The sequence below is a fragment of the Microtus oregoni genome, unplaced genomic scaffold (assembly GCF_018167655.1).
Source record: "Microtus oregoni isolate MIOR12 unplaced genomic scaffold, Mior012 000050F_ref0000143, whole genome shotgun sequence".
NCBI classification, from domain to species: Eukaryota; Metazoa; Chordata; class Mammalia; order Rodentia; family Cricetidae; genus Microtus; species Microtus oregoni.
The window spans coordinates 8,667,847-8,681,725 of record NW_024543256.1 but is presented as its reverse complement, the minus strand read 5'-3'; the positions used below and the strand labels follow the sequence as shown (position 1 = coordinate 8,681,725).

General features: G+C 46.8%; 1 protein-coding gene across 1 annotated transcript; it reads left to right on the top strand.

Moving 5' to 3' along the window:
- Positions 1-1,098: 1,098 nt before the first annotated feature.
- Positions 1,099-3,271, top strand: LOC121437178 (retinol dehydrogenase 10-like). The gene has a single exon (XM_041637030.1). It carries the CDS (start codon positions 1,099-1,101, stop codon positions 2,122-2,124), a length of 1,026 nt encoding a protein of 341 aa, XP_041492964.1. The 3' UTR covers positions 2,125-3,271.
- The last annotated feature ends 10,608 nt before the right edge of the window (positions 3,272-13,879 follow it).

Sequence of the window (13,879 nt, the reverse complement as noted above, 5' to 3'; positions counted from 1 at the left end):
ACTTATCTTTGCTCTCTGATTAGATATTGAAGACTGGAGCTGATGTTATTCTTTAGCTAAGAGAAGAATTACAGAAAAGATGACCCCCTTATCCTAAGTCTTTCTATTGTAACTCCCATAAGAAAAGATTAGCAAGAGATGACCGGACGGTCCGAGGAGGATGGGGGGTGCTCTGGCGACCACGGGGCCCGGCAGGAGCCAGCCCTGGCGACCCACAGCAGGGGGCATGAGCCGCAAGGAGAAGCGCAATGAGGGCGGGAGGCTCCGGCCAAGGTCGTGGGAGAGGGGCTGCCCCGCTTGGTGAGGCGGCCAGCGGGCGGAGGGAGGGCGCGGTGGGGGGGTCGGGGGCGGGGTGCCCCTGGGGGCGGGGAGGGCCGAGCGGAGGGAGGGCCGCTGCCGCTGCAGCGGCCGGTGCTTCCCTCTGGTTATATAGCGCGGTGTGTGGAGCTCTCTCAGAGCCGGCGGAGAGCGCCCCCGACTCTCGGCCACAGCTCCGCTGCAGAGCCCGGCGCCCGAGTGACAGCGGCGCGAGTGCAGGGCAGGGGACCCGAGGCGCGCTGGCACCTCGAGCGGTTGGCAGCCCTCTCGTGCGCCCCACAAGTAGTCCCTTCCCGGCGCTGCCCGCACCCTCCCGCAACTTGAGTCAAGTTGACAACTCCCGCGCCCGGAGCCACCCGCCCGGCGCACCCCTGCCCTAGGAGGAGAGGGAGCCGCAGCAGTGGCGCAGGGGACGTTCGGGCGTCGGCGGCTTGGTCATGAAGGCAGTGCGCGTCGCCTAACTCGTGGCTGTCACCGCCGCTGCTGCAGCGGGACCGGACGGCTGGGCGCTGCGGGACAAGCCAGCGGCCGCCAGCAGGAGGCGCCGAGCCGGGCGGCCGCAGCGGCAGGCACAGCCCGTGGCCACCGCGCCGAGCGCCCGGGCGGGACTGGCCCCCGAGCACTTCGGCCCCTCTCGGCATTTCGGGGGGCGGACTCGGGGCGCACGCTTCGCGCCCCGATCGCAGTGACAAGCGCTCCGGGGCCAGGAGCTGGGCTGTCTGGCTCGGGGAGGGTGAGGACACACGGTGCTGGGACTCGCGCGGGACCCGGGACGTCGCGATGAACATCGTGGTGCAGTTCTTCGTGGTCACTTTCAAAGTGCTGTGGGCGCTCGTGCTGGCCGCGGCGCGCTGGCTGGTACGGCCCAAGGAGAAGAGCGTGGCCGGCCAGGTGTGCCTCATCACGGGCACGGGCAGCGGCCTGTGCCGCCTCTTCGCTCTGGAGTTTGCCCGGCGCCGGGCACAGCTGGTTCTCTGGGACATCAACACGCAGAGCAACGAGGAGACTGCAGGCATGGTTCGTCACATCTACCGGGACCTGGAGGCGGCCGACGCCGCTGCTCTGCAAGCTGGCAATGGTGAGGAGGAAATCCTGCCCCCGTGTAACTTGCAGGTTTTTACCTACACTTGTGACGTGGGAAAGAGGGAGAATGTCTACCTAACAGCTGAAAGGGTCCGCAAGGAGGTCGGTGAGGTCTCGATCCTGGTCAATAATGCCGGTGTGGTTTCTGGACATCACCTCCTGGAATGCCCTGATGAGCTCATCGAGAGAACCATGATGGTCAACTGCCATGCACACTTCTGGACCACTAAGGCCTTTCTTCCGACGATGCTGAAGATTAATCATGGCCACATTGTGACGGTCGCGAGCTCCTTGGTGTTGTTCAGCACTGCTGGAGTTGAGGATTACTGTGCCAGTAAATTTGGAGTTGTGGGTTTTCACGAATCTCTGAGCCATGAGCTAAAGGCTGCTGAAAAGGATGGAATTAAAACAACTTTGGTCTGCCCTTACCTTGTAGACACGGGCATGTTCAGAGGCTGCCGAATCAGAAAAGAGATCGAGCCCTTCCTGCCCCCTCTGAAGCCCGACTACTGTGTGAAGCAGGCCATGCGGGCCATCCTTACCGACCAGCCCATGATCTGCACCCCGCGCCTCATGTACATCGTGACCTTCATGAAGAGCATCCTTCCTTTCGAAGCAGTCGTGTGCATGTACCGATTTCTAGGAGCTGACAAGTGTATGTACCCCTTCATCGCGCAAAGGAAACAAGCCACAAACAATAATGAAGCAAAAAATGGAATCTAAGACTGCTTTGTACGGAGTGCCATGTCGGTCAGGATGGTCCGGTCTGTGCACATCAGCAGTGCTGACGGTCTCTGGATTCTAACCCCGTGTCAACTTTTTTTTTTCTAATCAACTTTTTAAAAAATAATAAAATGTAAATTAACTGACTAGAGTGCTGGAAAAATGTGAGCTTGGGTTTCTGCCAATGGGGACTTTTTTAGACAAGGCCCCAAAAATGAGTCCAGTATTTAGACAAGCACTGTGTGACATCATTATTTTTGTAATGAACAAGGAAGTCTAGAAATGATGACTCCAGTGTGTTTCCTGTGTATGGTCCTTCCGAATTCCCACAGAACCCATTCATTCCTTCATTCATCATTGTGAAAGTCTAGCCAGCTGGCGCCCTTGTGCGTTCAAGGACTGGCACTGCCACATTTTGTTGTGTGTTCTGGGTTCTACTCATGCAAGGGTGGGTGGCTTCTCATGGCGTCTGTGGGTTTAGCTCTTGTTAAGAGGAGTTTTTGATGTCAGTTTGAGATCAGTGCAGTCTGAATGTCACAGCGAAGGCCAGAGGGTCTCTCTCTCTCACACACACTTACGATAACTAAGATATTAGGTGAGTTTTAAATTCGATCTCTGTTTAGAGACCTGGTTCATTGAAACGACTGTCCATTTTCTTCCTGTGAATTTCGCTGCATAAAGGGCCCTTTCCTCAGGGAGCTGTGGAGTCGCATTTGGGGGAGGGGACCTTGTCTACAGAACACAGCAGCTCTAAGGACAGTTTTGGAAAATGGGAATTTCTGCATTAAAAAGTCCCCATGTTTGTGCCAACTCTGATTAGTGTGGGGAGCAGATCTCGTGTGGAGTGCTGTGGATGGCTGTAACGATCCCATTGTATTACAGGTTCCTTTGAAAGGTCGATTCACATTGTAGAACAGCAAATGGCATTTTTACAGTATTTTTTGTAAAGCAAGCTATTTTGTGCCTTGAATTTGGTATCTGTGCATTAGTGAAACATTGTAAAAGTGAATCTCTACCTCTGTGTCCACGTGTGCACCATCCTCTTGTAAATGACTATGAACTATTTCGTGATTGCTTTTGTTTGTTTGTTTTAGGGTGTCTTGTTTAAACAGTGACCAATGTTTAAGGCTGTCAAAATAAGCCTACCTTTACTAATCGGGAAGTTTTCTAAAGGACTAATTAAATACTTACGTTAAAAAAAAAGATTAGCAAAAGCTAAATTCCTGTAATGCCCATGAAGACTTCCTTAATAACCCTAGAATTTTTTTTAAAAAAACAAACATTTTATTGATATTCATACTTTGTGGATTTTGCATCATGCATGTGATCCCACTCATTTCCCCATCCACTCTTCCACCCCCAAAAACAAAATTTAAAAGTAAAAACAAAACAAACAAATTAAAACTCATGGAAGCTGTTGTGTGGCCCTCTGAATCACATACCCTTTTGTCCATACACCTTTACTTGCAGGTGTTCATTGCAGTGAGTCATGGGGCTGGTTTGAGGCCTCTGGTCTCTGCTGCACCACTGATAATGAGCTCTCACTGGGGCTCCTCTTGGATATCCTGTTGTTGTGCTGTGTCGTGGAAGTCCTGTAGCTTTGGATCTGAGGTCTGTCCCCTTCACAAGCTCCAGCAGATCACAGATGAGGTGGATGCTGGGGTGGGCTACTTCATAGCCCTGGTTCTGGGCCTGGGTGGTAGCTGGGTTGATCAACCTGCGAACTCTCCCTCATCATCACCACCCAGGTGAGCTCTTCAGCACCGTCCTGGCTAGCTCACCCAATGTAGCAGACAGAAGGGTGTGGGGCCAGTTCTGCACTCACACCCTCAGGTCCAGCTCTACTCTTACCCAGGTGAAGTGTAGGACCTACTCTAAAGATTACTGCACTTGATGAGTGGCAGGACCAGCTCCTCCGTTTTCATTCTCATGTCCCCGAAACCAGCTTTCCTATCTGTCACGTGGCAGTGAGCAGGGAGGAGGAAGGCACATTTCCCTTGCCTTTTCCACCCCATGGCATTTGAGGGAGGGAGTTGCTCTCCTGCTCTCACACCCACAGGCCCTACTTACCTGCTAATCAACAGGGTCAGCTCTAGTGTGTTTCCCAGGTGAGGTGCTGTGCCCTCTTTCTCGTGCTGCAGCCAGTGCAGGGCAGGACCAGCTCTCCCACTCTGGTGGCTTTGGGGCCAGCTCTCTCACCTGCCACAGGTGGCAAGGGGTGAAGGGAGGGAGAGCTTTTTTCTACCTTTGTCACCACATGGCAGAAAGGGGGGCAGGGTCAATCCTGCTCTCATGACCCCGGGACCAGTCCCCCGCCCCCCCCCAACAGGGTCAGCTCTGTTGTGCTGCACATGCAAGGTGCAGGGTCCATTCTACTGAGTGCTGCTGCCAATGGGGGGCAGTTCTGTCACTCTCATGACCTCAGGGCCAGCTCTATCACCAGGCACAGGCAGCAAAGGGTGGTGGGAGAGAGGTCATCTCTCCTTTTCCCAATCCACCAGATGAAGGGTGGGGCCAGATCTCCCATGCGAGTTTGAGGCGTCAGATTACCTGCACCCCCATCAATAGGGTCAGCTCTATTATGCTGCCTGGGCTAGGTGCAGGGCCCACTCTCTTGGGTGCTGTAGCTGGTGAGAGGCAGGATCAGTTCTCCCACTCTCATAAACCCAGGACCAGCTTTTCCCACCTGCAGTAGGTGGCAAGGGGCAAGGGGCTAGTTCTCCCACTCTCGTGTCTTTTTGGCCAGCTAATCTGCACCCATGTCAGCAGGGACTGTTACACTGTGCTGCCCTGTGGGGGTGCAGGGCCTACTCTCCCAAGTGCTGCAATTGGTGAGGGGTAGGGCCAGTTCTCCATAGTGCTGCAGTCAGTGAGGGGTTGAGCTAACTCTGTGCAGCCCTATCCTCACTGCTTTCAGTGGTAACAGAAGCCAGGACATCAACACAGACAACTATTGTGGTGGGTCCATAGACCCAGACATGGCCCCTTGCAGCAGTCCAGGCCTGGATGACACTGTGGCCCCTGGTGGCAACACAGGCTACTCGGATTTGCATGGCCCTGGCAGAGGTTCAGTCCTCAGACACTAACCTGGCCCTAGGTGGCAGCCCAGGCCACCGATGTCTTTGTGGCCATAATTGGCACTATAGGCCATGGACATCAATATAGACCCTAGCTGTGACTGGACTATGGACCCAGACATGGTCCTTGGCAGCAGCCCAGGCCCAGATGTCACCATGGCCCCAGTGGCAGGCAGGTCACTTAGATTAGCGTGGACCCAACAGCCCTCTGGTCCTCGAATCCCCACATGGTCCCAGATCCTGCGCATCACACTGCCTGCGATTGCAAGAGGAGCCTCGGGCATTAGCACGGACCCAGGCTGTGGCAGGGTCATGGACCCAGACATGGCCCTGGCTATAGCTCATGCCTGTACAATACACCGGCCCTGGGTGGCAGTGCATGTCACTCTGGCTTGGCAGCAGTATGGCTCTCAGGCACCAAGAAGTGGAGGCCCAGATCCTGGGCATCAGTTTGGCCTTCGGTGGCAACATGGACCATGGACATCAGCACAGACTCAGGCTGCAGTAGGACCATGGGCCCAGACATGGTCTTTGGCAACAGCTTGGGCATGAATGTCATTGTGGCCCTCTTTGGCATTGCCAGATTACCCAGATTATCATGGCCCCAGTGGCACCATGCCCCCAAGCGTCAGCACATCCCTAGGTGGCAGACCAGATCCTGGGCATATGCTCAGCCTTTAGTGGTAAACGGAGCCATGGACATTGACACAGACCCTGGTTGAGGTAGGGCCATGGTCCCAGACATGGCCCACAGCCACAGTTCAGGACCAGAGCACCATGACCCCAGGTGGTGGCAGGGGCCATCCAGTTTCTATATGGTCCAGTGGTGGCACCCTGACCCTCTAAAACCAACATAGTTCCAGGTATCTGTCCAGACCGCAGGCCTCTGAATAGCCCTCAGTGGCAACAGGAGCCATGGACCTCAGCTCAGAGCCTGGCCACAGCAGGGCTATGGACCCAGACATGTGACTTTTCCAGAACACATGAAGTGACTCGTAGAGGTGGCTACAAGACTCTTTACTCATATCCTTACCTTGGCGGAGGTGACTCTAATGCAGTGTCTCCTCTGCCTTCCTCATTCTCGGTGGGTGGAGGAGGGCTTTCTGCTTCTGGGGTCCAGTATAGGCCATAGGCCTGCTCAGCTACAATATAGCATTGACAGTTCCACAATAGGGGATCCATCATCTTACATGTCATCTGAACCCTTTGATTTCAGCATCATCCGTTGAGACAAAAGGACCCGGGAGCTTATAGCACTAGTCCATTTTTGTTGTCTCTGTAAACAATAAACTGTATATATCTGAGTATCTTGTCTTATCTCAAGCTGACATATTGACAGCTTTGAAGACTTAGAAAAAATAGGCAAAATATTAAAATAGTCACATTAATAATAATATTAGTTATAAATCTATAGTTGGAAAGATAGTATTTGTTGAGTGAGCTAAAATATTAAAATTAATTTCCCCTAGCTAGCTTTACATTTTAGATATGTTTTAAGTATTTAAATTCTGAATGTGACTTGTATTTGTACTAGACAATATTGCTATGGACTGGCAAGGAAAGAAGAATTGGTGCAGGTGAAGGACTAACAGAGCTTTATTTTGCCATGAAATGGCATTAAATAAAATGAGTCACCATCAGCTCATGGGGACGTTTTAACACTATATATCTATTGTAGGTCCCTAACCCCTTATTCTCAAAGAGGTGAGAAGAAATTTCCTAGCAGAATGTTTTCCCAGGAAGATAGTGGCCTTCCCCTCTCCCACCCGGGAGATTCTGATTCTGAGCACAAGGTCACTTAGTTCAGCCCAGCCAGCCACCTGGTACAAGCTGATGAAGATGGCCTAACTCAGGAATAGTGCCTTGTTCTAAGAAAAAGAAAAAAAAAGGCTGACTTAGCAAAATGGGAGGGAGCAAAAGTCCTTGCACCCGTGCCAAAGCAGCTTCAAAGATTCTCTTTGTAGTTATGCCTTTAAAAGCTTACCCCACAGAGGAGATACAACTCCTCTCTCTGCCTCACATAATGGGGTTAGTAGACAGGGGTTCCAAACATGTTTGTATTATGCTGATTAAACCTTGCTTATTACAGTCCTCTCTGGTGGACTCTCCCTGGGGGTCATAATCTGGGCACAACATATGGTGCGTTGGCTGGGAACCCCAGAGATTCCACCAGGATGATGGAAGTCTGGAGGTTTATTAGCATCTACCCGTGAGAGAGCACTCTTGATCTTTTGTCTCTTTTCTCTGTCTCTGTCATTTTGTCTTGTCTGTCTGACTATGGCTGCTTTGGTTTTGTACTGGTCAACCAATTTGGGATTTTGATATTGACAGGTGTTTCCAGACAGGGGCCTTTCTGGCCCTGGGTCATTTCCTGACAGGGGCCTTCTTGGCCCTGGGTCATTTTTAGACAGGGAGTTGCTCCCAGGTCAGTAGACAGGGATTGGAATTCTCTCAGTCCCGGGTCATTTCCAGACAGGGGCCTTTCTGGCCCCAGGTCATTTCCAGACAGAGGACTTGCTGGCCCCAGGTTATTTTTAGACAGGGATAGGAATTCTCCTATGTTAGGAATGGAGAGGAGAGAGGCAAAATCTTGGAGAGTGCCCAAAGGGAACTGGCCATAGAGAGGGTAGGGAGTACATGCCTGTGACTTGGAATGTTTTTGGGGCCACTACATCGGGTGCGTGGTGATCCCCTGGAGTTCCAGAAAACTGCTGTCTCTTTGTTTATTATGTTTAAGACTGGACTGACGAGGACTGAAAAAAAAATAAGACAAAAATGTAAAATGCAGATGACTTGACAGCAGACCATCTAGGGTCTGTATCCCTAGCCCTGAGCCAGGTCTGATGGCAGAGAATACACTGTCTGGGTGCTGAGAGCTAAGCCCGGAGACTGCGGGAAATGCAATATGACAGAGGATCTGGGTGGGGGCTGGGGGGCTTCGAGGCCAGGGAGCAAGGACACCTGAGATGGAGCAGGTGGCAAAATCATGCACCCAGCTGAGGGCAGAGGAATGCCTCTTCAGAAGGCAGGCGGTGGAGCTAGTGACTGAGAGAGGCTGGCTGCAGCAGAACAGGGCAGCCCCTTCTCCCTTGTTCTCTCTCTGTATCCCGAGGGTCTTTGCCTTAGGCAGGAGAGAGGGACCTGCACACAGGTGACAGGAAATTGACCACTTGCAATTAAGAAACTATGCAAACGTAAAACAAAAAATCTGAGATCATGGTCAAAAAAAGTTAACAAAAAACTTTTTTAAAAAAACATTGACAGCCAAGGACACTCACTGTGCCCACTGCTGCTGCCGCCTCTTTTCTTTTCTGAGCCAAGTTCTTCAGTATGATAACATTCAAGGTCTCTTCTGCTGGCCAGCAGTTTCCCATCTTAACCCTTTCCTGTCCTGATACTGCTTATAAGATTTCAATTATACCAACCTGTAACTTTAAAAATGTTGATTTTAAAGTAAATTCAAAAGATACATTATAAGCCGGGCGGTGGTGGCGCACGCCTTTAATCCCAGCACTCGGGAGGCAGAGGCAGGCGGATCCCTGTGAGTTCGAGACCAGCCTGGTCTACAGAGCTAGTTCCAGGACAGGCTCCAAAGCTACAGAGAAATCCTGTCTCAAAAAAAAAAAGATACATTATATTTAAAAGTGTTTTTGTTTCCACAGGAAAAAATATGGGTTACAGATACTTATCACCTTTAATTGAGGTGCATATTTCTGCTTTTGTTTTATGCAATGTTCTGCTAAATAAAATCACAAAAAAGACTTTGATAAAACTTTACACATTGTCTAAAAAGGTTTTTAATAGAGGTTTTTATATTGTCCAAAAAACAAAAAGACGAAAGACTAAAATAATAATAATAAAAATGTTTGGCTAAAAAATGTCTGGCTACGTCTCAATCCTGCATATATATACGCCCCCAATATAAAAGCACCTACTTATGTAAAAGAAATATTACTAGAACTCAAGGCAGACATCAAACCACACACACTAGTAGTAGGAGACTTCAACACACCTCTCTCTCCAAGGGACAGGTCAATCAGACAGAAACCTAATAGAGAATTAAGAGAATTATTGGAGGTAATGAAGCAAATGGACTTAACAGACATCTATAGAACATTCCACCCAAATAGGAAAGAATATACCTTCTTCTCTGCAGCTCATGGAACCTTCTCAAAAATTGACCACATACTCGGAAACAAAGGAAACCTCCACAGATACAAAAAAATATCAGTGTCCACCTGTGTCTTATCAGATCATCACGGATTAAAGTTAGAAGGCAACAACCACGCTGCCCCCAAAAAACCGACAAACTCATGGAAACTGAACAGTCAACTACTGAACCACACCTGGGTCAAGGAAGAAATCAAGAAAGAAATTAAAGTCTTCCTTGAATTTAATGAAAATAAAGAGACAACATACTCAAACCTATGGGACACAATGAAAGCAGTGCTAAGAGGAAAGTTCATAGCACTAAGTGCCCACTTAAAGAAAACGGAGAATGCATACATTGGGGACTTAAAAACTCACCTGAAAGCTCTAGAAAAAAAGAAGCAGACGCGCCCAGGAGAAGTAGAAGACTGGAAATAATAAAACTGAGGGCTGAAATCAACAAAATAGAAACACAGAAAACAGTCCAAAGAATCAATGAAACAAAAAGCTGGTTCTTGGAGAAAATCAACAAGATCGACAAACCCCTATCCAAACTAATTAAACGACAGAGAGAGAACACGCAAATAAATAAGATCAGAAATGAAAAGGGGGACATAACCACAGACACAGAGGAAATTCAGAGAATCATTAGATCTTACTACAAAAGCCTGTATGCCACAAAACTGGAAAATACAAAAGAAATGGACATTTTTTTAAATAAGTATCATATACCAAAGCTAAACCAAGACCAGGTGAATGATCTAAATAGACCGGTCTCTCGCAAAGAATTAGAAATGGTTATCAAAAATCTCCCTTCAAAAAAAAGCCCAGGACCAGATGGTTTCAATGCAGAATTCTACCAGAACTTCCAAGAAGAACTAATACCTATACTCCTTAATGTATTTCACAATATAGAATCAGAAGAGTCATTGCTAAATTCCTTTTATGAAGCTACAGTTACCCTGATACCAAAACCACAAAAAGACCCAACCAAGAAAGAGAATTACAGACTGATCTCACTCATGAACATCGACGCAAAAATTTTCAATAAAATACTGGCAAACCGAATCCAAGAACACATAAGAAAAATTATCCATTATGATCAAGTAGGCTTCATCCCAGAGATGCAGGGCTGGTTCAACATACGCAAATCTATCAATGTAATCCACCATATAAATAAACTGAAAGAAAAAAACCACATGATCATTTCACTAGATGCTGAAAAAGCATTCGACAAAATTCAACACTCCTTTATGATAAAGGTCTTGGAGAGAATAGGGATACAAGGGTCCTACCTAAATATAATAAAAGCTATTTACAACAAGCCAACAGCTAACATTAAATTAAACGGAGAAAAACTCAAAGCCATCCCACTAAAATCAGGAACACGACAAGGATGTCCACTCTCGCCATACCTCTTCAATATAGTGCTTGAAATTCTAGCAATAGCAATAAGACAACATAAGGAGATCAAGGGGATTCGTATTGGAAAGGAAGAAGTTAAGCTTTCGTTATTTGCAGATGATATGATAGTGTACATAAGCGACCCCAAAGATTCTACCAAAGAACTCCTACAGCTGATAAACAGCTTTAGTAATGTGGCAGGATACAAGATCAACTCCAAAAAATCAGTTGCCTTCCTATACACTAAGGATAAGGAAGAAGAGAGGGAAATCAGAGAAGCATCACCTTTCACGATAGCCACAAATAGCATAAAATACCTTGGGGTAACCCTGACCAAGGAAGTGAAAGATCTACTTGACAAGAACTATAAGTCTTTGAAGAAAGAAATTGAAGAAGACACCAGAAAATGGAAAGACCTCCCTTGCTCTTGGATTGGGAGGATCAACATAGTAAAAATGGCAATTCTACCAAAAGCAATCTATAGATTCAATGCAATCCCCATCAAAATCCCATCAAAATTCTTCACAGATCTGGAGAAGACAATAATCAACTTTATATGGAAAAACAAAAAACCCAGGATAGCCAAAACAATCTTATACAATAAAGGATTGTCTGGAGGCATTACCATCCCTGACTTCAAACTCTATTACAGAGCTACAGTATTGAAAACAGCTTGGTATTGGCATAAAAACAGAGAAGTCGACCAATGGAATCGAATAGAAGACCCTGACATTAACCCACAAACCTATGAACACCTGATCTTCGATAAAGGCGCTAAAAGTATACAATGGAAAAAAGAGAGCATCTTCAACAAATGGTGCTGGCAAAACTGGATGTCAATCTGTAGAAGAATGAAAATAGATCCATATCTATCACCATGCACAAAACTCAAATCCAAATGGATTAAAGACCTCAATATCAGTCCGAACACACTGAACCTGATAGAAGAGAAAATGGGAAGTACTCTACAGCACATGGGCACAGGAGACCACTTCCTATGTATAACCCCAGCAGCACAGACACTAAGGGCGTCATTGAATAAATGGGACTTCCTGAGGCTGAGAAGCTTCTGTAAAGCAAAGGACACTGTCACTAAGACAAAAAGACAACCCACTGACTGGGAGAAGATCTTCACCAACCCTGCAACTGACAAAGGTTTGATCTCCAAAATATATAAAGAACTCAAGAAACTAGACCGTAAAAGGCTAATCAACCCAATTATAAAATGGGGCACTGAGCTGAACAGAGAATTCTCAACAGAAGAACTTCAAATGGCCAAAAGACACTTAAGGTCATGCTCAACTTCCTTAGCAATCAGGGAAATGCAAATCAAGACAACTTTAAGATACCACCTTACACCTGTCAGAATGGCTAAAATAAAAAACACCAATGATAGCCTTTGCTGGAGAGGTTGTGGAGAAAGGGGTACACTCACCCATTGCTGGTGGGAATGCAAACTTGTGCAACCACTCTGGAAAGCAGTGTTTCGGTTTCTCAGGAAATTCGGGATCAACCTACCCCTGGATCCAGCAATACCACTCTTGGGAATATACCCAAGAGAGGCCCTATCATACAACAAAAGTATATGCTCAACTATGTTCATGGCAGCATTGTTTGTAATAGCCAGAACCTGGAAACAACCTAGATGCCCTTCAACGGAAGAATGGATGAAGAAAGTATGGAATATATACATATTAGAGTATTACTCAGCAGTAAAAAACAAGGACTTCTTGAATTTTGCACACAAATGGATGGAAATAGAAAACACTATCCTGAGTGAGGTAAGCCAGACCCAAAAAGAGGAACATGGGATGTACTCACTCATATTTGGTTTCTAGCCATAAATAAAGGACATTGAGCTTATAATTCATGTTCCTAGAGAAGCTAAATAAGGTGAATCCAAAGACAAACACATAGGCATCCTCAGGAATATTAACCTTCATCAGGCGATGAAAGGAGACAGAGACAGAGACCCACACGGGAGCACCGGACAGAAATCTCAAGGTCCAAATCAGGAGCAGAAGGAGACGGAGCATGAGCAAGGAACTCAGGACCACGAGGGGTGCACCCACACACTAAGACAAGGGGATGTTCTATTGGGATCTCACCAAGGCCAGCTGGCCTAGGTCTGAAAAAGCATTGGATAAATCCGAACTAGCTGAACATAGCAGACAATGAGGAATACTGAGAATTCAAGAACAATTGCAGTGGGTTTTTGATCCTACTGCACGTACTGGCTTTGTGGGAGCCTAGGCAGTTTGAATGCACACCTTACGAGACCTGGATAGAGGTGGGCAGTCCTTGGGCTTCCCACAGGTCAGGGAACCCTGATTGCTCTTCGAGCAGATGAGGGAGGGGAACTTAATCGGGGGAGGGGGAGGGAAATGGGAAGCGGTTGTGGGGACGAGGCAGAAATCCTTAATAAATAAATAAATTAAAAAATAAAAAAAAAGTCTGGCTAAACCAATAAAAAATAAAAATTAAAAAAATAGAGCCGGACTTAAAATTATAAAGGGCCAAAAGATATTTGCTATAATTTCTTGCACCTAAATGTTTAATGGTTGATTCCGATTTTAAAAAGCTTTGTTTGTCTTGTTAAAGGGTCATGGTTATTTCTTTAAAAATTACATATGCTTATTTTGTTAAAAAATTAGTCTTTAGTAATTATAAGTTTTATACTTGTAATTTTTCTCTGTGCTCTGGTCATTAGATTCAGGTTCTCAAAAATTTGGATGTCTTTTTGATATAGATAATGTTAAAACTGTTTTATGCTCTTCTTTATTGATATACAAGAATGTCAGCTACCACCGGGAATAGCTGGAATTAGACTCCCAAAGTGTGTAGGGGGGAACAGCTACAAAGAAAACCACCAATGCCAGGTAATAGTCACCAAAAGTGTCAACTATAATAACGTAGGTTATAAAACATAAATGCTTATAAAATGTTTCATATTGTTAATATTTAGATTTTAGCCTCATTGTCTTTGCTAAAATAATTAAAGGTTCAATCTGACAAAAATATGGTATATAGTTCTGGACTGTGAAAAATACAAGTTAATAATCAGTCATCCTCAAAGTACTGATATAAGTACAGGGATAAGCCTTATTTACTCCCCTATATATGTT

Excerpts from the sequence above, each read along its gene's own strand:
- LOC121437178 (XM_041637030.1), top strand. The coding sequence starts at position 1,099 with ATGAACATCGTGGTGCAGTTCTTCGTGGTCACTTTCAAAGTGCTGTGG.